The sequence below is a fragment of the Canis lupus genome, chromosome 30, assembly GCF_003254725.2.
Source record: "Canis lupus dingo isolate Sandy chromosome 30, ASM325472v2, whole genome shotgun sequence".
NCBI classification, from domain to species: domain Eukaryota; kingdom Metazoa; phylum Chordata; class Mammalia; order Carnivora; family Canidae; genus Canis; species Canis lupus.
In genome coordinates this window covers 7,626,357-7,649,409 of record NC_064272.1, presented here as the reverse complement: position 1 = coordinate 7,649,409, position 23,053 = coordinate 7,626,357, and the positions used below count along the sequence as shown (strand labels likewise).

The 23,053-nt window shown below is 55.5% G+C and overlaps 1 protein-coding gene across 7 annotated transcripts; it reads left to right on the top strand.

Annotated features, from left to right (window-relative positions):
* Nucleotides 1–218: 218 nt before the first annotated feature.
* PLCB2 (phospholipase C beta 2) lies at nucleotides 219–21,116 on the top strand. 7 transcript variants are annotated; one of them, XM_049104370.1, is made up of 33 exons: nucleotides 224–607; nucleotides 4,239–4,316; nucleotides 4,908–4,976; nucleotides 5,620–5,760; nucleotides 5,895–5,974; nucleotides 6,061–6,114; nucleotides 6,221–6,296; nucleotides 9,206–9,306; nucleotides 9,458–9,624; nucleotides 9,711–9,857; nucleotides 10,034–10,191; nucleotides 10,652–10,734; nucleotides 10,975–11,059; nucleotides 11,639–11,801; nucleotides 11,924–12,036; nucleotides 12,145–12,241; nucleotides 13,284–13,368; nucleotides 13,507–13,631; nucleotides 14,149–14,303; nucleotides 14,851–15,015; nucleotides 15,628–15,727; nucleotides 16,248–16,352; nucleotides 16,523–16,617; nucleotides 16,750–16,825; nucleotides 17,092–17,133; nucleotides 17,256–17,478; nucleotides 17,556–17,730; nucleotides 17,861–17,937; nucleotides 18,032–18,127; nucleotides 18,639–18,696; nucleotides 19,613–19,699; nucleotides 20,051–20,227; nucleotides 20,764–21,116. In XM_049104370.1, exons 1-33 carry the CDS (start codon nucleotides 524–526, stop codon nucleotides 20,908–20,910), a joined length of 3,684 nt encoding a protein of 1,227 aa, XP_048960327.1. In that variant the 5' UTR covers nucleotides 224–523; the 3' UTR covers nucleotides 20,911–21,116. The 7 variants fall into 7 exon arrangements, 6 of the variants coding, with proteins under 6 accessions (XP_048960329.1, XP_048960327.1, XP_048960326.1 ...); XM_049104369.1 differs by having other exon boundaries at nucleotides 17,089–17,133; XM_049104368.1 differs by having other exon boundaries at nucleotides 17,068–17,133.
* The last annotated feature ends 1,937 nt before the right edge of the window (nucleotides 21,117–23,053 follow it).

Sequence of the window (23,053 nt, the reverse complement as noted above, 5' to 3'; positions counted from 1 at the left end):
GGGGAGCTCCTTGCACCCTCCCCTCAGGCCCAGCCTGGGCGACAGCATCCCCATGTGGCCCCCATATTGTTCTTTCTCCAGCCCTTCAGCTTCATCTGACCAGAGATCACCCCTGGGGCTGAACTCCCACCCTGCCTGCCTACCCCAGCTCCAAGGTGACCAGGCCTCAGGCCTCAGGACCCGCCCCTCAGTCCTGAAGAGCACAGAAAAGGAAGCCCTGAGCAGGAAGTGCTGAGGCACAAGGGGTGAGGGCGGGGGCTTTGCGGAGGGAGCCTAACCTCCCCGACACAGGCAGTGACCACAGCCCCCCACTGAAGGCAGGTGGGAGGAGCCTGATTTAAAAGGCAGATGGGCCTCTGGCCAAAGCCCTGGGCTCCGCTGGCCACTGGCAGCCGTGGGCTAGAAGAGTGTCCAGACTTCCGGGCCCTCGGCGGGTGCCATGTGAGCCCGCTTGGCTCTCCTCCAGCCGCCCTCCTTCCTTCCTCCGCCTGTCCAGCCTCTCCAGAGAGGGCCGCGTAGCACCATGTCTCTGCTCAGCCCTGTCCTGCTGCCCCCCAAGGTGGAGGCTTATCTGAGCCAAGGGGAGCGCTTCATCAAATGGGACGATGTGAGTGGGGCAGGGGTGTGGGCTGCTGGGGCACTGGGGTGGTGGGGGCCCTGCTGTTAGGGGGTGCTGGGTTGGTTTATGTCTGCTGGGACCAGGCGCCTGTGAGGCTTGGCCAGGCAGCTGATACAACAGCCTGGATAAACAAACCTGGGGGTGGGGGGTGTGCCCCTGACTGCACGTCCCTGGACTGCTGGGGCTCGGGCTCTGCGTCTGGATGGGACAAGAGGATGAGCTGCCTGCGTGGTCACAGAAGGGAATTTCTTTGGGTTTGGGTCTGTGGTCCCCCAAACCACCAAGACAAGGGTAGGGGGATCCTGATCTCAGCATTAGTGGGAGGAAAGTGCCCTGGAGTTGTGACAGTGCCAGAAGGTCCCTAACTCCTAGCACAGATGCCCCCACTCTTGCTCTTCCCCATAGGGCTCTGCCCTAGCCCAGGGAGGTCCCACTCTCCCCTGAGCTGCTGTGGGGTGGCCAGAAAAGGTGGGGGAACCCTAAGTGAGAGCTGGAGGCCTCTGCTCCCGGGCCTAGGAAGGAACTGATTGACTTCTGCTTCTGCTAGCTTCTTTCAGCTGAGCTCCCAGCCACCCGTCTGTCTGCAAGGAAACGGGGAAGCTGCTGTTTTGCTCTGTACCTCTCTGTCTCTACTGTCTGTTCCTTCTCAGACTGGGGCCTGCTTCCCAGACTCTGGTCCTCCTCACTCCTGAAAATGTTGTTTTGTGATAAGTCAGGGATTCTCTTGGGCAGGGAAATGAGCCATCTAAGGCCTTTTGTGAGGCTGCATTAACGGAATCACAGTGGGCTGGTCCCAGCAAGGGAATTGGAAGTCTCTGGGGGAGAGGAGGTCTTTAGGGCTGCCCATCCTCCTTCCAGGTGGTATGAGGGAATTCTGGGTCTGTGAGTTAAGGCACCCTGGGGCTCTTGGCCATTCTGGGCTGCACGAGGCTGAGTAATGTGGTTGCCATGACTATGGGTAGGAGGCCCCTGGTTAGACGCTTTCTGCTTCCCTAGGAGTGGTGTGGGCGATGTGGCATGGTGGTGACATGTCCCAGGAGAGTGTGGAAGGAGGGAAGTGGCTCAGAATGAAAAATGAAGTGGCCTCTCTCAGTTCCTCTGGGAAGTGTGTGTAACCTGATTGGATGGAGGGTCATTAGGGGTGGGGGCATGCTGTATGGCTTTCTGTGCAGGCCAGTACCTGTGTAGTTGGTTGCCCCACTCCCCACCCTGAGACAGGGCACGGCATGTCCTGAGAATCCTGACCTCCAGGAGCAGGAAGCTCCTAAGCCTTGTCATGGGGCACATGTACCCTTGAGACAGGGCTCTGCTCAGAATCACTTTGCCCAGTTGGCAGATGATGTGGGTATGTCATGTCATGTTGAATAAGCACAATGCAAAAGATGTCACCAACTCCCAGCTTAATTTTGCCTCCCATGGTCCCTTTACAACATATTTGGTGGGAGAAGCTCTTCTGCCCATGGAAGGAAACTCAGCCAGTCACAAGACATTCCATTTGCTCTTGGGTCATAGACAATCATGCTATGGTCATCTTACCTCATGAAACCCAGTCTTATTTCAGAAGCCAGTTATAATTCAAAGCTCAAATCTTATGGCACCTTCTGCCCTCCTCCTTTTAGGAATGGTTTTAGGCAGGCTATAGGTGCTCTGCAAAGGCCTGCAGCAGGGTTCCCTGATCTTCCTCCAAGGCCTCCCCACCATGGGGTGCGGGGAGGGAGGTGGGGGGGGGGGTACCAAGTTCCGAACTGAACAGTTGCTATCACCAACTGCCTCATGCTTTCAGAGGTTGGTAGAAGGTTAGGCTTATTCTTTCTCTGGTGGACATTTTTGATGATTCTCCTTAAAGTGGGGAGAGACTCCTCCACTGAGCTAGTGATCCCTTACATAAGGATCCTTCTTCCATCTCTGTTTCAGAAGGTCACTCAAAATTATTTCTTCAGCCCCTTGAAATCCATTTATGACCTTCAATTTCCTGTGGCTTTGGACCCTTTCTTTCTCATAGGCCCACTCTGGACCCCAGCACATACTCTTGTGTTCACTGCCTGAAGGGAACCTGGGATTTGGCCTCATCTAGCACAACCAGGGTCTCAGTACCTCTGACACCCAGTTTCCTGGGCAAGAGTCAGACCCCAGTCTACTTTGCCCCACAACTGCAGGGGTGACCAAAGCTTTCTAAGTACAGTTGAAATCCCTCACTAGGCTTAAAGTGAGGGGCCAGGGGGCCCCTGGGTGGCTCAGATGGGTGGGCATCTGACTGTCGATTTTGGCTCAGGTCATCATCTCAGGATCTTGAGATGGAGCCCCAGGTAGGACTCCACATTCAGTGGGGAGTCTGCTTCTCTCCTCCCTCTGCTCCTCCCCCTGCTTGCACTCACATGCACATACTCAAGCTCTCTCATAAATAAAGAAATAAATAAATCTTTAAAAAAAAAGTGAGGGGTCAGGCACTGCCAACCCTTCCTTGAGGAAGAAAGGGAGTGGAGCTCCAACACTGCTTTCTCCAAAATTAGCCTCCTCACAAAGTGTTTTTTGTCCCATACTCTAACTATCCCTGGCCTGAGAACCTTTCTTTTGACCATTTCCTTTGTAAATTCTGCACTTGGTCTGGTTTGTGTGCAGCAACTACCATGCCTCGTTGGAAACTTCAATTTTATGATCTTGTTTTATATGCATATGAAGACCATCAGAATGAAAGATAGCCTCTGCTCTGTGAGTGGAACAAGAATTTAGAAGCGAGTTCGTTGATCATTCACTGATTTCTTCAGCAAACATGGAGCACTGAGCTCATGGTCTAGCATATAAGCTTATGGTCCAGCTTATGCTACAGCACAGGCTTGTTTCTCTGGAGTCTATAAGCCCTTGGGGGTTTTCCGGATGGGCTCCTTGCTGTGCAAACCACATACACACTGTTGTAGCATGTTTCAGGGAAAGCTTTTCAGAAGAGGAGAGACTTGCTCTTTGAAGGTATTTCAGGCAGGGGAGAGTGGGATTCTTAGGCTCGGAGGTGGGAATGAGCTTGGTGCCTATGGGACACTTGGATGGGTTGGCTGGGGAGTGGTTTGTGGAGGGGAGGATGGGGCACGTGGGAAGCTAGATAGCAGGTGCATTGTATAAGGCCTGGATGCACAGGAGTTGGGCTCTTAGCTCTCACCTTGCTGGTCAGTTTTCCGGGGTGGTGGCACTCTTGTCTTGCCAAGAGACATTCTACCCCTTTGGCTAAGCTGTGGCCCTTGAAAACAGGGAGAGGTGGGGACCAAGACCCTCTTTGGGGTCTAGAGGGAGAACCTCTGTTTGGGGTTTCAGAGGAGAAGCCTCCTCTCTTTCAGAAATTCTGTCTCTAATTCTCTACTCCTCCCCAACCCTGATTTGGAGGTTTTAAGGCTTGTGCCTAACCCATAGCTCTGGAGAACAAAGAATACACCTGCAGATTCCCTGGCCAGCCACCTCCCAGGGAGATGGTGAGCTCTGAAACCCCTGGCCTAGCCTGGGCCAGGGAAGTTTGGTCTGAAGTCTCAGCGCAGAGAGCTGACCCCTTCTATCTTTTTTTTTTTTTTTCCGTTTATTTGTCTTTTTTGTTTGTTTGTTTGTTTGTTTTTCTTTTGACCACCTCTGTCCATAGGAAACCACGATAGCTTCTCCGGTTATCCTTCGTGTGGATCCCAAGGGCTACTACTTATATTGGACATATCAGAGTAAGGTGAGGCAGCCCCTACTTACCACAGCCTGGAGCTCCTGCTGATCCACTGAATGAGAGCAGCCTTTTGATAGTGCAGAGGTGGAGGTGTAAATGCCTGTGGAGTAGGGAATGACCTGGAGGGGTGGCTCTGGGGGCTTTCCTGTGGGCGGCAGCTATTTGCCTTGGGAGGGAGGATGCTTGCATCCCTTGGGGAGAGAGAGGAAAAAGCACTGCCACTGGAAGCTGATTCTCTACCTGTGGTACTGGGAAACGTGAAGGCTCAGAGAGATCAAGAAGGGTCTCAGCACCTGGATACAGGGAAGGGAAGGGGAACTTGGGGAGAGTCCAGGATAGTGAGGGCAAGACCACAGGCCACAGCTCCTGAGTGGCCAGGGGAGGGATGGACAGAGGAAGGGAACAGGTTCACCACGAATAGGGAGAACCTGATGGGGGGAAGGGAAGGTTGGGGTCCAGGCTACCCCAGGTAGTGCTGGCATCTACAGAAGGCAGTTGGCCAAGATGTGAAGGGGTGCTGGAAGTTCCCTCTTCTCTCCTCTTCATTTTTGGTTGACTTTTCTCATCCCTTCTTTGCTCCTGCTGGGCACCCTCCAGGAGACGGAGTTTCTAGATATCACCAGCATCAGGGATACCCGCTTTGGGAAGTTTGCCAAGATACCCAAGGTAGGTAGGCCCAGTGGCAGCCCAGGCTCAGCACAGGCACAAGCTCCATGGGGAGGGCAGAAGTCCCTGTGGAGGTGGGGAGCCTGATCTCTGGAGCGAGGGGAAGCTTTCCCAGGCTGGGCAATAGGGCCTTCTCCCTGAGTTGAGGAAGGGATGTGGCTGCTCCTGAGCTTGTCAGAGCTCTTGGTACCAGGAAACCATGAACAGAGATATCATGTGTCCAGGTCCTGCCCGGAGAGCACCCCAGACAATCTGAGAGTGTTGCTTGTGCACATCCCCCACCCCATCTCGTTTGCTTCTATTTGTCTAATGCTGGTAGGAAAACTAGAGGAAGGGATTGATGGGAAGCAGGATTCCATGAGACTGGAAGCTAAGAATCCATTTTCAAATGAAAAATGGCAAACAAAATACAAAGAACTCTCAGGCTGCATGCTGGGTTAATCTCTTCCTGTGGGCCCTCCATCCCCACTTCAGCCCCTGGACTCAGGGGTGGGAAGATGCTGAGGCCTGTGGCTCCCCACTCCCATGTGGATGGGATTCCCCCTAGGTGGCCACAGTTCTAGTGCAGTGGGGAGGGACAGGGCAAGCCACAGTGGGCAGGAATTGGGGCACACTTCTGATACTATGTCACCGCTTGCTGCAGAGCCAGAAGCTCCGAGAGGTCTTCAACATGGACTTTCCTGACAACAACTTCCTGCTAAAGACACTCACCGTGGTATCTGGCCCTGACATGGTGGACCTCACCTTCCACAACTTTGTCTCCTACAAGGAGAATGTGGGCAAGGTACACCTGGGGCGCAGGGCCTGCGGCTGGGCTCCTGGGGTAGCCTGGGCTTCCAACGGGACAGGCCTGGGCTGCAGGGGGCGGGGGCACCTGAGTGCTCAAGGGTCTGACTGCCATGCTCCGGGGTCCTGCAGAACTGGGCTGAAGACGTGCTGGCTCTGGCCAAGCACCCACTGACGGCCAATGCTTCCCGCAGCACCTTCTTGGACAAAATGTAAGTGCCTGCCTGCCCAGTCTTAGGGTGCGGGGCTCAGTGTGCCAGCCTCGGGGCCTTAACAAGCTGCTTTCGGCCCTCACCAGCCTGGTGAAACTCAAGATGCAGCTCAACCCCGAAGGGAAGATTCCTGTGAAAAAGTGAGTTTTGTTAACTCTCTTCCTGCACTTCCATCCAGCTCCTCAAAGCCTTCCCTCTCTGGGTCTGACTCCTCTGTCTGCCTGGTGGCTTTCTCTGCTCCTTCAGTTTTTTCCAGATGTTTCCTGCTGACCGCAAGCGGGTAGAAGCTGCCCTCAGTGCCTGCCACCTCCCAAAAGGCAAGGTGAGTGGTTCTCCTGGCTTGGCTCACCCCCTCATCTGAGCTGGCTGGGACAAAAGGCCAGCGTGGCCAGGCCCAGTTAGGGGCGGGGGGCAGGAATGATAGCACAGCACGGCCAACAGCCTAAAAAGCCAGTTAACCCTTGAGCACTGGTTTCTGATACTAGGCACAGAGATAGATCCAGGGGGGTGGGGATGAGGTGCCTGAGTCCAGAACAGGTTGGTCTATACCACCTACTTCTACTCCCTGGGAGGCAGTGGATGGTGGACTGTGTTTAGGGCAAGCAGCCAGGATGGGTGCATGCTCATTGTGGTGGTCTTGGAATGAAAGCTGAGAGTGAATGTTCTGGCCTAGAGGAGCAAGATAAGGTCAGCAGGGATGGAGGCAACCTCCAGGGATCTGAAATGTGGGGAAGGGGTTCGTTCTGCAGAACGTGTGTGGGATGTTGCCTCTGACCAAGAGTAGAAGCTGCCAGGACATAGCCTTTAGCTCAACACATGAAAACATGATTTTCCCCCCTCTGATTAAGTAATTTTTTAAAAGATTTTATTTATTTACTCATGAGAGACACACACACACAGAGGCAGAGACACAGGCAGAGGGAGAAGCAGGCTCCATGCAAGGAGCTCGATATGGGACTTGATCCCGGGTCTCCAGGATCATGACCTGAGTGAAGGCAGACGCTCAACCACTGAGCCACCGAGGCATCCCTGATTAAGTAATTTTTATTTTATTTTATTCTTTTGATTAAGTAATTTTTAATGAGAAGTTGTATGTAGGGTCATCCGCAAGGGGCTTTATACAGATCACGAAAAGGAGCCCTCTGGGTAGATGCAGCCCCAAGCCCAGTGTTTGTGCCAGGCTAGGAGAGTGGATCTCAGACCCTTGCGTCCCCTTGGCCAGAGCTTTCCTATAGGGCACCACCTGCACCTCATGGAGTTTTGTCTCCTGATAAGAATTGGTAATGTAATAAGTAAATAAAAGTCAGACCTCATTGGTCACCTGTTCACATGGGCCCTGGGAAGACTACTCCCCCTCAAGTCACGGCTCAACGGAGCTGGTGACTCCTTGATGCCATCAGTCACAGGAATGCAAGTGTGGGGCTGGAAAGAGGGTAGGAATGGGCTCCTGTCTCCTGAGCTCCCACCCTGGCCAAATCCTCATTGTTGGCTCTCCTTATGTCCCAGGAGGAGTCATTGAACCATCTTTGCTTGGAGCAGATGGGTCTAAGACCCAGTCTTAGGGAGGTACAATCTGGCTCTCTTGTTCAGACTCTGCTCCAGATAAAGACTGATGTTGACCTTCAGTATGATCCTGGAAGACGTTTAATGGGTTTTTCTGGGATGGAACACAAAGGCACAGAATCCCTGGAGACCACTAATCTACTGGCAGTTTCTATTTCTATAAAGTTGCCTAATCTGGACATCATATAATATGTGACCTTTGACATCAGGCTTCAGTCATTTAGCATAAGGGTTTCAAGGTTCTTCCATTTTGTAGCACTTATTAGCACTTTGCGCCTTTTTACTGTTGAGTAATATCCCAATGTTCAGGTATACCACCTTTTGCTTCTGTGTCCATCAGCTAATAACATCTGGGTTGTTTCCACTTTTTGGCATTTTGAATAATACCACTACAAGCCTTGTGTACAAGCCTTGTGTACATATGTTTTCATTCTCTACACCTAGAGGTAGACTATTTAGGTCATGTGGCAACTCTGTATTTAAAATTTTTGAGGAATTGCCAAACTGTTTTCCAAAGTGACTGACCATTATACAATCATCCCAGCAATGTACGAAGTTTCCAGTGTCCTCACTGACACTTGTTATTGTCTGTCTTTTTAAAACTGGACTCGGGATCCCTGAGTGGTGCAGCCGGTTTGGCGCCTGCCTTTGGCCCAGGGCGCGATCCTGGAGACCCGGGATCGAATCCCACGTCGGGCTCCCCGTGCATGGAGCCTGCTTCTCCCTCTGCCTGTGTCTCTGCCTCTCTCTCTCTCTCTCTCTCTCTGTGACTATCATAAATAAATAAAAAAACTTTAAAAAAATAAAATAAAACTGGACTCATCCTATGGGAGTGAAGTGGTATCTCATTGTGGTTTTGATTTGCATTTATTTCCCAAATGACTAATGAGATTGAGCATCTTTTCATGTGTTTATCGGTCATTTGCATATCTTCTTTGAAGAAATGTCTATTCAAATCTCCTGCCTGTCTTTCCATTGGGTTATCTGCCTCTTTACTGTTGAATTGCCCCTTCCTGGATATTTGATTTGCAAATATTTTCCTTTATTTTGTGGATTATCTTTTCACTTTCTTGATGGTATCCTTCAAACATAAAAGTTTTTAATTTTTGAATGAAGTCCAGTTTATCTTATTTGTTGCTGTTCCTTATGCTGTTTAGGGTCTGCAGCTATTAGGGTTGAATTGCCTATTTATCCCTTTGGTTCTGTCAGTTTTAGCTTGTTCATCTGGGGGCTCTGCTGTTAGGTGCATTGTTTTTATTCAAGTTGCCTCTTTTGGAAAATTTATCCTCCACTGAAAGAAAGAAAGAAAGAAAGAAAGAAAGAAAGAAAGAAAGAAAGAAAAAGAAAGCAAGCAAGCCCACTGCTCTGGCAGCAGCACCGCTTGCTTCAAACCTCTCCTCCTCCCTGCTCTGGTCATTCCTAGTTCCAATCCTGCTCCAGCCAACAGACTAAGCCAGTGTCCAGGTTCAGGCGTGAGGCAAACCAGCTAAGCATGTGCTCTGCTCAGCAACCAGCATGTTGAAAAGTGGGTGCTCGGGAGTATACTTGATGCTGCTCTGCCTGCCCTGAGCCCTCCCTCTGACAGGCTCCCTTGCACAGGGCTGGGCCTCTTTGGAGGTTCTTAGCGCTGAGAAGGTGAGTGCAGGAATGATCATTCTGTCCCCCCAGAATGATGCCATCAATCCTGAGGACTTCCCAGAATCTGTCTACAAGAGTTTCCTCATGAACCTCTGTCCTCGGCCAGAAATAGACGAGATCTTCACTTCTTAGTGAGCTTCCTCGGCTGGGCTGGGCATGGGGAAGGGCTAGTGGCTAAAATCCCACTTGCCATGCTGGGGATTAGATGGCTTCTCTGGAGAAGGCAGTTGTCCGTGGTCCCCAGCCCAGGAGCTATAGACCTGTTCCCTCTCTGGCCTGCAGCCATGCCAAGGCCAAACCCTACATGACCAAGGAGCATCTGACCAAATTCATCAACCAGAAACAGAGGGACCCCCGTCTCAACTCCTTGCTGTTTCCACCTGCGCGGCCTGACCAGGTGCGGGGCCTCATCGACAAGTATGAACCCAGTGGCATCAACGTGCAGAGGGGTGAGGACTAGGGGAGCCCCTCCTCTCCATGGGCCTGACTCACTCTGCGGGGGCTGCGGTCCTGACAGCTGTCCCCTGCTCCCCAGGCCAGCTATCACCTGAGGGCATGGTGTGGTTTCTGTGTGGCCCAGAGAACAGCGTCCTGTCCCAGGACAAGCTGCTACTCCACCACGACATGACGCAGCCACTCAACCATTACTTCATCAACTCCTCACACAACACCTACCTGACAGGTGACCAGGGTGACCTCAATGGGACCTCTCCTCTTCTGGTGGCTGCTCCTCCTCCCTGAATCCATCCCTCACATGGCTTGCCCAGGGGCTGTGGAAGGACAGACTGTTGGAGCGGGCTGGGGCGAGCGGGACTGGCTTTGAGCGTGCCCCTGCCTCTCCCCTCCTCTCTGGCTCAGCCGGCCAGTTCTCTGGCCTCTCCTCGGCAGAGATGTACCGCCAGGTGCTGCTGGCTGGCTGCCGCTGTGTGGAGCTGGACTGCTGGAAGGGCAAGCCCCCTGACGAGGAGCCCATCATCACCCATGGCTTCACCATGACCACAGACATCTATTTCAAGGTAAGACTGGGTGTGTGGAAGCTGGTGGCAGTGGCACTATGTCAGGGCCCTGGGCTCAGGGATTGGGGGAGCGGGTGAAACAGAAAGGAGGGATGGTTGGAGGCCTCAGACCAGTGAGGGGACTAGAGGGGACCAGAGGAGACAGCAGTAACAGTGGCCCTCCAGTTCTATGTGTATTGAAATTGGGGAGTAGGGATCCCTGGGTGGCGCAGCGGTTTGGCGCCTGCCTTTGGCCCAGGGCGCGATCCTGGAGACCCGGGATCGAATCCCACGTTGGGCTCCCTGCATGGAGCCTGCTTCTCCCTCTGCCTGTGTCTCTGCCTCTCTCTCTCTGTGTGACTATCATAAATAAATAAAAATTAAAAAAATAAATAAATGAAATTGGGGAGTAGAGAGGGGAACCCCTGAGGGCAGGGTGAGAAATGTTGGATCTCTCCACCTGGGACCCCTTCTTTTCCAGGAAGCCATTGAAGCCATTGCAGAAAGTGCCTTTAAGACCTCCCCCTATCCTGTCATCCTGTCATTTGAAAACCATGTGGACTCGTGCGTATCACACCTGTTCAGCCTCATTCTCCCCTCTGCCCCCACCTCCTGCTTCCAGCTGCCCTCCCCCTGCCCTCCCTGATTGTAGTCATGCCCTCCGGCTCTCTCTTGGGTCTCGACACAAGCTCCTGGGCACCCCAGGTCCTCCTGCCTATGTCCCTGACCCAGGTCAGGGGCCCAAAAGGATGGACAAGAGGGGGGTGGAGCTGCTGGATCCTACCCCACTCCTGCTCCCTACAGACCCCGCCAACAGGCCAAGATGGCTGAGTACTGCCGGATGATGTTTGGGGATATGCTGCTCACAGAGCCCTTGGAAAAGTTCCCAGTGAGTGGACTTTGATGTGGCACATCTGGGCCTGCAGGCTGGGGGCCTGGAGCCGTGTGGGAGCCAAGTTAAGGAGGCAGATGTCCCTGAGGATGTTGGGATTTACCTGGGAGGACTGTGGGGCCAGGATCCTATTATTTACCATGTGTCAGACACTATGCTGGCCTTTGGGGGTATATTAATGACAAGGACACAGTCCCAGCCCCCCAAAAGGTTGCTTACTTTTAGTGGAGAGACAGACAAGTAACCGGGCCATTGCAATCAGTGGCTTCTATGGGAGTACTTGGGGATCAGAGAAGGATTCCTGGAGGAAGGGGTGACAAGCTGAAATCTGAGGGGAAACCGGATTTATCTTGGTGAGAGTAGGGAAAGGGCATTCTAGGCAGGTGAGGGAGATGAGTGTTGTCTGAGAAACTGGATAACTTGGGTCAGGCAGGAGCGCAGCACATGATGGGAAGACTCGTGGGAGGTGAGGCTGAAGAAGCGTGCAGGTCAGATGGAGCCTAGCTCGGTGTGAAGGAGCTGAGGCTTCACCCTGAAGGTGTGGACATGGTCCTGACCCTCTCCTCTCTCCCACAGCTGAAACCAGGCATCCCTCTGCCTAGCCCTGAGGATCTCCGAGGCAAGATCCTCATCAAGAACAAAAAGAACCAGTTTTCTGGCCCAGCAGCCCCCAGCAAGGAATCCGGTGGGGACGCTGAGGGCAACTGCCCACCTAATGCCTCTGTGGGTGAGGGCACAGGTGAGTCAGCCTGGGAGGGGAAGGGTCACAGTCGGGGAGCACCTAGAGGGGGAGAGAGGGGCTGGGCCCAGAGGGGATGTGTAGGGGCCCCAGTCCCAGCACTGATGGAGTGTGTGTGGCAGTGTGGCCTGGTGAGGAAGGGGAAGAGCTGGAGGAGGAAGAGGTGGAGGAAGAGGAGGAGGAGGAGTCGGGAAACCTGGATGAGGAAGAGATCAAGAAGATGCAGTCGGATGAGGTGTGTAGGCAGCCCCAAGCCCCTTCTGCTGTCTCCACTGCAGAGCCCCCAGGCGCGGGTGTGGGCCACCTCCCTGGGTTCTGTACTGCCCTCCCCTCTCCTCTCCAGGGCACGGCGGGCCTGGAGGTGACAGCCTACGAGGAGATGTCCAGCCTCGTGAATTACATCCAACCCACCAAATTCATCTCCTTCGAGCTCTCTGCCCGTGAGTGAGCTCGGGGTGGGGGAATGTTGTAAGCTGGCAGTTGTGCTCGATTCGGGAGAAGGCCCTTAAGAACTATGTCCTGACAGCTGAGCAGCTTGATGGGGGGGGGGGGGGCAAGGAGGAGGGGGTCCCCCCTTCCTTGGCCTCTGGGCCCTATCTATAAATAGCCGGCACAGGAGTCAGGCAAAGGGCTTAAGTGGCAGTGGCTCCCAGGTTCCCGGTGCTGTACTGAGGAACTTGGCACCAACCAGAATGCTCTGGACTGTGTCGGTGACAGCTCGGCCACTTATGCCAGGCCATCTCAGCCCTGTTGGCCTGGGGCTCCTGTAGCCTCCTACAGGTTCTGTGGCTCCCAGAGCTGAATGGTGTCTTGGGTTGGTCCAAGCCCAGGAGCCCCGGCCCCGCTGGGCATGAGAACTCCTGGGAAGGGCAACAGGCAGAGAAAACTGGCCAGTGCACATCTGCCCCTTGCACCCTTCCCTTTCTGTACACAGCCATGCTACTGACCTTCACCTCCTGACACACACACACTGCGCTCTTCCCATCTGTGCGTGCCCCTCCCAATGTGAATACCGCTTCCTACACATGCTTGTGCAGCGTATACCTCTACAACACTGACTCCTCATCCCTGCACCCACAGTCCGCAGCCCCACCTGTGCCCGCCCATGGCCTCTCTGACTCCGTGTCTACCTCCCAGCCCTACCCCCACCCCTCATGTTCAGCCATAGCTCATGTGCTCACTCTCTGCATATTACAGTGTGTTCCTAACGCCCTGGGCTCCTTTCCTCTGTGCCATCCAGGGCATGTGTCCCTCCCTCTCCAGGACCGTGGCACATGGCCCATCCCTGGGCATGTCTCCTGCACAGACCCTGACCTCCCAGCATGCCATGACTCACACAGATCTGCACACCAGCTTGGCCCCTTACACCCTTGAGCCTCAGTGGAAGTGCTAGGTTGGAGGGATCGCCGTTCTGGAGGGAGCCTCCCCAGAGGGAGGGCGGCCAGCCTGACGTGGACCCTCTGCCTTTTCTCGCCCACACAGAGAAGAACCGAAGTTATGTCATCTCGTCCTTCACAGAGCTCAAGGCTTATGACCTGCTCTCCAAGGCCTCAGTGAAGTTTGTGGAGTATCCTTGAGGCCTCCATAGCCAGGGTCCCGGATGGGGTGGAGGGATGGGGAAGGCCTGGGGACAGGGCTCACAGAGGGAGCTATGGGGTCCTCTTGGTGTGGGTGGCCTTGGGCCAGCTCCTAAACTCTGGAGCAGCTACAACAAGCGCCAGATGAGCCGCATTTACCCTAAGGGCACCCGCATGGACTCCTCCAACTACATGCCCCAGATGTTCTGGAATGCTGGTTGCCAGATGGTTGCCCTCAACTTCCAGACTATGGGTGAGGGTACTCCTAGGCCCCTAAGAACCTTCCCCTGCGCCCTGCCTCTCCCACCTTCACCTCATTCCTGGGGTGGGGGGTTGTCTTTAGAGCAGACCGGTGTCCTGATGTTCCTCTAGGCTGTGGGAGCCCGTGTGGGCATGTGAGCGGTTAGGGATATAAATGCATTAGCTCATGCCCATACGACTGCACGTGCACCAGTATGCACGTGAAGACGCCAGTGTGCTGGCTTGGGTTCTGGCTGCTTTGCCGGAATGGGCCTGTGGGAACCCCAGCCTCAACCCCCTCTGTGATCCTGGCCCAGTTGTGGCTTAGCTCCCACTAACTCCAGGTTGCAGAGCCTTCCTGAGAGATGAGACACCCTCAGGAAGGAGGCTGGGTCATGAGAGATCGTCATTCTCACAGTCCAGCCAAGCTCCCCATTCACAAGACAGGAGAGGCTGAGGGGTGTGGGAAATAGAGGCCGGGTGCAGACCTGGGGCTGCACCGTCCTCACTGTGTGCTCTTGTCCCTCCAGACCTGCCCATGCAGCAGAACATGGCGCTGTTCGAGTTCAATGGGCAGAGTGGTTACCTCCTCAAGCATGAGTTCATGCGCCGCCCAGACAAGCAGTTCAACCCCTTCTCGGTGGATCGCATTGACGTGGTGGTAGCCACCACCCTGTCCATTACGGCAAGGCCCTGGGGTGGACAAGTGGCTGCGAGGGCTGGGGTCGTGAGGAGAGAGACACAGGCGCTCTACTCCCGCACTCCCAACCCCCTCCCCTGATATCCTGAAAACTTCAGCCCAAGTCAGTTCGTGCAGTAGCAAGTTGCCTTGGAAACTGCCTCCTCCTCGGCACTGGAGGCTGCCTCTTGGTCCCCATGGAAACCAAGGGGAAGGGCTGAGGCTGGGGTGGGGGAGGGGAGAAGAATAGGCAGTGAGGGGCCTGCAGGAGCCCCAGGCCCTAGGGGAGGGGAGGGGAGGAGAGGGGAGGGCTCTATTCCTTCTTTGCTTAGGGAGTGAGGTGGGGAGGCCCACACCTCTTCCCTGAATGCTGGAAGCACCCAGTGGCCAAGGGCTTAGCTGTAACCCCTGCGCCACACAGCCTCAGCTGGATGGGGCTCTCCATAGTACCCAAGAATGGATGCTTCAGCTACAGGAGCTAGAGGCTCCAGGTGGGAGGGAAGAGCTTGGGTGGGAGAGCTGATGCCAGCCTCCCATGGGTCCCCACCCCCAGGTGATCTCTGGGCAGTTCCTGTCTGAACGCAGTGTGCGCACCTATGTGGAAGTAGAACTCTTTGGCCTTCCTGGGGACCCCAAGAGGCGCTATCGCACCAGGCTGTCACCCAGTGCCAACTCCATCAATCCTGTCTGGAAGGAAGAGCCTTTTGTCTTTGAGAAGGTGGGAAGCTAGGGCAGGGCAGGGGCTACGGTCCGGTCCGTCCCTACTTCTTGGCCTCTACTCACAGAAAAGAGGAACTAAAGAAAGGGACTTCCTTGATCCTCCTCCTCTCTCTACCCTTCTGATTTTTAAGAGTCCAAAATCCACATTTGTAGAAATTTACTTGGAGAGCAAGTTTTATGTGTGCATCCGTGTATATGTGTGTACATGCAAACGTGCATGTGTGTTCATCTTAAGACGAAAAGTAGAAATGTGAACTCCCAGTCCAGGGTACAGAGTCCTATGGAACACCCAGTTTAGGGTACAGAGTCCCAGTCCAGAAGGTCTTTTGCCCTGACTGGATACTCATTGGTAAGGCTGTCAAGGGCTGTCTGCACAAGGACCCCCGAGCCCTGGGCTGCATAGCCAACCCTTCTCTCCCGTGTGGACCAGCCAAGGCATGAGCTAAGAGGATGCCTATGTGTGTGGCCTAGAGTGTGCCCTCTGTCCTCACCAAATCTGGTAACACCTGCCACGTTTTCACACTGATGCTAAGACTTCTGAAGCCAGGGAGGTGGGTAGCTTGGTCACCCTCTCCCCGTCCCAGCTTGTCCTGTCCCGAACTCTCCCTAGATCTTGATGCCTGAGCTGGCCTCTCTCAGGGTGGCTGTAATGGAGGAAGGCAACAAATTTCTTGGACACCGCATCATCCCCATTAATGCCCTGAATTCTGGTAAGGATGGAGTCCTTCTGTGCTGTTGCTAGCTGATCTGAGATGAAGGTCAGTGTTAGGAGGCTGTCCAGAGGGTAGAGCAGCTTTAGGGAGGTGGCCCTGAGAGCTTACCTAACCCTCTCATGTTAGCCTATGGAGTGTGGCAAGAATAGGAAACTGACAGAGGTAGGGCCTCTGCCCACCTAAGAGAATGTCTGTAATTTTCTGGAACTACTGGGGCAATTTCCCACGTAACTGATAAACTGGGCACTTAAAATGAGTGATGGGCTTATAACACATTCTCAGTTAATCCTAACAATAACCACATGAGGTAGACCCCATTCACTTCATTTCACAGCTAAGGAAAATCTCAGAGATTTAAAGTAAACTGCCCAAGGTCACACAACCAGGAAGGTGCAGAACCAGACTCAGACTCTGGCCTCTCAGATTCCAAAGTCAAAGGTCTTAAGTACCAGGCTGCTCTTGTGCAGCACTGGGTGGCGACAGGCATGGCTTACTGCCCACCTGTTATGCCCAACAGGCTACCACCATCTGTGCCTGCACAACGAGAGCAACATGCCCCTTACCATGCCTGCGCTTTTTGTCTTCTTGGAGATGAAGGACTATGTACCTGACACCTGGGCAGGTAGGTGGCCCACAGTATGCTGGGACCTGGGAACCCAGGTCCATTCCCCCTCTCTCTCCGGAAGCCAGCCCCCAGAGTGGGGCAGGACAGCGTATCCTGCAATAGATGAGGATGGGGGAGGCTTCCTGGCACGGGACATACCAGGCCCTGTGATGCCCCTATGCACCCAGATCTCACCGTGGCTCTTGCCAATCCCATCAAGTTCTTCAGTGCCCACGATAAGAAGTCTGTGAAGCTCAAGGAAGCCATGGGAGCTCTGCCTGAGGTCTGTGTTACCTGGTCCAGTAGCTCTGCCCTCTCAGAGGGAAGATGAGGGAGGGGGCAGGGACCTAGGCTGAGAGACCAGACCGGGACAGAGCCCTTGGAGCCTTGTTCCTAATCCGCTCTCCCTACACAGAAACCCTTCCCCACTGGGAGTCCAGTTGCCGGCCAGGTCAATGGGCCATTGGCCCCAGTGAGCAACGGATCTGCAGGTATGCACTACAGGGTCCTCCCACGGACTGGAAGGGCCTCGACCTTTCCAGTGGTACCCACAGGACCGTCTCCCCAGAACAGACTTTCACCTGGGATGGGAGTGACTTTGCAGGAAGCCTTAGCGCTGGGAAAGTGTGCTGCAGGGGGCCCATAGTGCCACCTCCCCAGGGGGCGGGGAGGAGCCGGCCAGAACCTGGCACCCCAACCGCCCCCCCCACACCCACCTCCGGGCACCTGTCAGCCCACCCTGTGGCTCTTGCAGCAGCCCGGGCCAGGGCCGGGGAGGAGGCCGCCAAAGAAGCTGCGGGTAAGGCCTGGCGAGTCCGAGGGATCTTGGGAAGGAGCCCGGGGAGGGTCCGGGCCTCCTGGGGGGCTCCTTGGCGGCGGCGCACCTCACCCCGGCTCCGGCTCCGGCTCCGGCCTCCGCAGAGCCGCAGACCGCCAGCCCGGAGGAGCTGCAGGAGCTGAAGGGCGTCGTGAAGCTGCAGCGGCGGCACGAGAAGGAGCTCCGGGACCTGGAGCGGCGCGGCGCGCGGCGCCGGGAGGAGCTGCTGCAGAGGGGCGCGGCGCAGCTGGCCGGGCTGGGGCCGCCGGGCGCGGGGGGCTGCGGGGGCCGCAGGCTCGGCCCCGGGAAGGGCTCCCGCAAGAAGAGGTACGGGCGGCGGGCCCTCCGCGGCGCGGGCGGGGGGGGCCGGGGGCTCAGCGCCTGCCCGCACGTGGCCTCCGCAGGACTTCGCCCTGCGACGAGGCCGCCGGGGCCGCGCCCCAGGAGGACCGCGAGGGCCCCGAGGGCGCGGACGCGCGTGCGCGCGAGCTGAAGGACCGGCTGGAGCTGGAGTTGCTGCAGCAGGGCGAGGAGCAGTACGAGTGCATCCTGAAGCGCAAGGAGCAGCACGTGGCTGAGGTGCGGGGAGGGGGACCCCCGGGGACCCCAACCCAGCCAACGGCCCTCCCCCCTCCCCGGCAAACTCTGGGCAAAGGGCTTCTCCAGCTAAGTCTGTCCCTGCACTTGCACCCCCACCCCCACCCCACAGCAAATCGCCAAGATGATGGAGCTGGCCAGAGAGAAGCAGGCTGCAGAGCTGAAGACCCTCAAGGAGACCTTGGAGACGTACGGACCATTGCCTCCCACCCATGCCTGACTCTCACCTCCCAGGAGGGCTCCGGCCCCACAGAACATCTTCCTGATACCTGTCTCTCTGCAGTGACACTAAAGAGATGAAGAAAAAGCTGGAAGCCAAGAGGCTGGAGCGGATTCAGGCCATGGTCAAAGTCACCTCAGACAAGATGGCTCAGGAAAGGTGAGCCCTGGAGGGAGGCCCAGGACTCAGACTGAAGGGTGGGTCTGAGCAGGGACCATTCCAGGTGGGAAGGGACCTCCCTGCAAGTGGATCCTGACTCGCTTTCCAGAGATGTGCCTGTCCCCTGGCTCTGGAAAGTTAATCCCATTTCTGTTGCCTCTGATCAGAGTGTCCTTTGGGAAAACACAGAAGCCATCACCCTTTGAGCAGAGAGGAGAATTTCAGGGAAAACCAGTCATACACACAGGGAGGTGAAACCTTGGGACACCAGCTTCCCCCCTGCCTGCCGTGAAGGACAGTGTGTTTTAGTGAGGAGTCCCTCTCCTCAGACAGCCCCTGGAGCTCCCAGTGGCCCCTCACCTCCTCCTTGGTTCCTTATGATTTATCCCGGCTAGCTGATTCTACCCCTATGGTGGAGTTCTCATTTTGTCTACACCCTGAAGAGACCTGGTCTTACCCAACCCTTTATAGGGGCCTCCTGCCCTCTCTGAAACTCTGATCACCCCAACAGGCTGAAGAGAGAGATTAACAACTCCCACATCCAGGAGGTGGTGCAAGTCATTAAGCAGGTGTGTAAGAGCTGAATCCTTCATACACACACACACTCAAACACACTTGCTCACACCCTACATAGGAGGGAAGGGGTGGCCCCAGGCCTTTACATTGCCTTTAGGAGGTGTGCAGTCAAGAGTGGTCCATGCAGCCAGGGATGGGAAGAGGCAATGAAGGGGAGGAGGAACCCCCAAGCTTTCCCAGGGTCCTGGTCTTTGTGTGGAGGTTAGAGTACCAGCCCAAAGGGATCTGTCTCAGGCCAGCTGCACTGGATGGAAGTGATAGGGACTAGCTGGCCAGGGAAGGATGGGATTGGTGTGGGTGGCTGGGAGGGAGGGGGCTTCCTGAAGCTCCAAGGTGTCAGAAGAGGAAGGAGAGCCCTGCTGAGAATGGACCTAAAGTTACCCTTGGAGTATTTTTTTTAAGATTTTATTTATTCATGAGATGCACAGAGAGAGGAAGAGACACAGGCAGAGCGAGAAGCAGGCTCCATGCAGGGAGCCCGATGTGGGACTCGATCCCAGGACTCTGGGATCATGACCTGAGCTGAAGGTAGACGCTCAACCACTGAGCCACCCAGGCGTTCCTCCGTGGGACTATTAACAATAAATTTATGTATTTTTTAAGATTTTATTTATTTATTCACAAGAGACAGAGAGAGGCAGGCAGAGACATAGAGAGAGAAGTAGGCTCCATGTGGGGAGCCTGTTGTGGGACTTGATCCCAGGACTCCAGGATCACACCCTGGGCCAAAGGCAGATGCTCAACCACTAAGCCACCCAGGCATCCCTTAACAATAAATTTAAAAGAACTGTTTGAAGGTTAACAAATTCACCCAAAGTCTTACAGCTGGTTACCTGGGATTGTAGCTGCATTCCAAGCCAGGCTGCCCGTCTGTGCTGCCCTGATTCCCTGCCTTTCACTCCTACCCAGATGACAGAGAGCCTGGAGAAGCACCAGGAGAAGCTGGAGGAGAAGCAGGCAGCCTGCTTGGAACAGATCCGGGAGATGGAAAAGCAGGTGACAGAGACTACCACCCTGGCGGCCAGCAGAGTTGGCCCACCCTTGGAGCCTCCAGTTGGGAGATGGGTGGGGGCAGGAAGGGGACTCAGCCCTCACTGGTGGGCTGCAGGCCCGGTTCCCAGGGGGTCCTGAGGCCCTTTAAGGGGAAGCAGCTCTACAGATCCCTCTGCTTGGTTGGCACACCGTTCCCTGAGAGGCTCCCCGATGGCCTCCACTACCCCTCACCTCCCACCTCGGTCTCCTGGGAGCTCTGAACACATGGGGCATCTCCTTGTTTGACTGTCCAGGGGAGGGAGAGTGGGCAGCTGGCCCCTCCTGAACCAGGCGGTGGTCTTGCTGTACCCACAGTTCCAGCAGGAGGCTCTGGCAGAGTACGAGGCCAGGATGAAGGGCTTGGAGGCCGAGGTGAAGGAGTCCGTGAGGGCCTGCCTTAGGGGCTGCTTCCCCTCTGAGGCCAAGGACATGCCTGAGAGGCCCTGTGAGGCCTTCCGGGAGCTGTGTGAGCAGGACCCACTCGCAGCAAAGGCAGGTGCCCAGGAGAGCCGCCTCTGATGCCCTCATCTCTCTGGGACATTCTGTAAGGACATTCACTCTTCTCTGGGATGTGGCTCCATACCCCCCCGAGGAGAGGCCCTGGCATTCGAAGGATGTGGGAAGCTGGGGCTCTCTTGGACTCCGGAGCCCCCTCCTCAACAGCCAGGCTAGAGGAGGAGGCAGGAAACAGGTAGCATCAGGGCAGGGGCCCATTTGAGGTTTAGAGGTCCTCTCCAATCTGACTTCCTACTCCTCATCCTTCTTCTCTGCCTCTGAATAAGTGTCACATATTTGTTGAGGGCAAAAGGATATGGACTGGAGGCAGGAAATGGGGTCCTGGCCTCACTCTACCTTCCCTAGTGTGCAACTAGGGGTGCCCCACTCTGGACTCTGTCCTCACCTGGAGGGCTAGGTCTAGCTGCCTGGAACCTCCATTCTAGCACCCCTAGTTCAAGCAGGATCAAACACCAAACCTTCCTGCTGTGAGGTCCCGTCTCAGACCTGTCCTGAGCTGGCCTCCTTGTCAGTTCCCTAATACAGAACCCGGCACTCTGTCCAAGCTTCCTGGGGACGGCTGCTTCCAGGATCCCAGGACGAGGTTGCTTCCCTGGCCTCCTGCCTGTGGGGGATGGGAGCCTGACCTGGAAAAGCTGCCTCAGCTGTCTGACCACTGAGAGGACTGGGCTTCTGGCTAGTAGGAGGGCTAAGGAAGGCCTTTGAGGCACTCTCCTAGGTCTGGTGGGGGGGGGGCGGTGTTACTTCCTAGTATGTATCCCCACTCAGGCTGCTTTACAAGGTCAGCATCATTTTCTTTCCTGACTTTGAGATTTATTTATTTTTCTCTTTCTTACACCTACTAAAGAAGAGCCTTGTCCCAATGTTTCCTGCCTAAGCCTGACCTCTGTTCTACAGCTAAGAAATGGGGGGCAGGGGGTAGTATGCTCCTGAAATGAAATGGCCTGGGGAGAAAAAAAAAAAAAACCTGGCTGCTGAAGCCCAGGATGAGGTCCCTTCCAAAGCCCAGTGATGGCCCTGCTTCTGGGCATGAAGGGGATTCACTTCCTCTTCTGCCTACCCTGATGCCACAACCACTGGAAAATGAGGTCATCCCTCTTCTCCACCCCCCACCCATAAGTGGCCCTTCCTTGTCTCCACCCTCAGGGCTGCAGCAGAAGAGCCTAGTGCAAGGGGCCCCCCTCCCTCTTGGGAGCTGTGAACCTCCAGGCCACCTGGGCCCCTTTAGGCAGACTGAGAGTGGTCAGATTCTTAGGTGGTTATGGTTGAACCCAACACTTGCTCTAAAGGGGTTTGTGGACAGCTGTTCACTGCACCTATGGCCATAGCCCCAGATCCCAGATGGGAAGAGCCACTGGCTTGGGAGAGGCCAGGCGGGGATTGATTCTGGGAAGAGGTTGTTTTCTTTTCAGAGTTATAACAAATGCCATTAGTTCCGAGCACCTGTGCCTTCAGAAAATAAACAGAACCACTGCCCTCCATCCCCCTGGGGGCCTGACCTCTGGGATCCTAGCATTCCCTGGTTGCAGGTTGAGACTAGGAGTCCTGCTCATTCACAGCAGTAAGGCCTGTCATTGACGTGCCCGGCTTGCAGTCACACTGGATGCAGCCAAGGGTGGGATATTCATACGCCAGAGCAGTGCCCTGTCTTTAGCCCTCCTACTGGGCACTCAACTGCCCCATCTCCCTGCTGACCCAGGGGCATGAACCATGCAGGGATGAGGATCCAAGCTAGAGGAATTCAGTGGCCCAGGTACATGGGCATATGCCAAAGAGAGCCCACTGGGCAGTCCCCAGCTTTTCCCAATGACTGCTGAAAGGAAGGAGAGACTGCCCTCCCATAGCCTCTCAGCCGGGCCGGGCAGTCTTTGGGCCCCCCTTGTGGAGCGGGGAAGCCCAGAAGCGGGCTAGACATGCGGTCCTGTCTCCTGGAGAGGCCTCTGCACAGCAGGTTGGGGGCTTCTCAGGAGGTCAGGCCCAGTTCCCCATCTCCCTGTGTTCTGCCCGCTGGGAACATGCTGGAGATGAGTTACCCTCCAGCTGCAGGGGATGTGCAGAGGAGTTAATGCCCTCCCCGAGGGCCCCAGTAGGTGAATTCCTGCTGTCTTACCTGTGGGGCTGGGCCAAGCTTCCCTATCCATTCATTGTGCCTCAGTTCCACCTTTTAACATCAAGAGAAGGGTCTCTGCCCAGCTTCTCAGTCCCTGACTCAGATACCAGAGTCCCCTGCTGACTCAACACCCCCCTGCACCCCCCCCCCCCCCCCAGCTCTCTGGAATTCCCAGCCATGTGCCACCAGGCCCAGCCCTGCTGAGCTGGTGCAACGTGACAGGTTGAGGGGGCTGGTGACACTGGAGGAGGAAAGAAGGGGGTCCAGGAGGGGGCCAGCTGCAGACAGAGTGACAGACTGCAGACCTGAGCCTAGCACCCCTGGGACAAAGCCTTTTTGCCAGCCTGGGGCCTGCAAGGGGAGAGGCTCAGCAGGTGGAGGGGAGGGGAGTGCCGGGCGCCTGCCTGCTCCCTGCCTCAGCTCCATCTCCTGTCAGCCTTCAGCTCCCTAAGCGACAGCTTCTAATTCCGGCTGTAGGGGCCTCCTGCTCTGCAGCACATGCTCAGCTTTTTTTTTTTTTTTTTTCTTTCAGTTTTGCTATTTCTTTTCTGTTCAGAACATACTGAGCCTACAGAAAAGTCAGAGCAAAGGCTCCAGGGCCTGAAACGTGGCACTATCCCCCCATCCCGCCATGGGCCTGGCTGGGTTGGCGATGCCAGGGGGTGCGAATGCTCTGGCTGCTGTGTCTATAG

Excerpts from the sequence above, each read along its gene's own strand:
- PLCB2 (XM_049104368.1), top strand. The coding sequence starts at position 524 with ATGTCTCTGCTCAGCCCTGTCCTGCTGCCCCCCAAGGTGGAGGCTTAT. Across the intron at positions 13,369-13,506 it reads GCCTCAGTGAAGTTTGTGGA|CTACAACAAGCGCCAGATGA; the intron begins GTATCCTTGAGG and ends ACTCTGGAGCAG. Across the intron at positions 20,228-20,763 it reads AGGACCCACTCGCAGCAAAG|TTCCCTAATACAGAACCCGG; the intron begins GCAGGTGCCCAG and ends CCTCCTTGTCAG.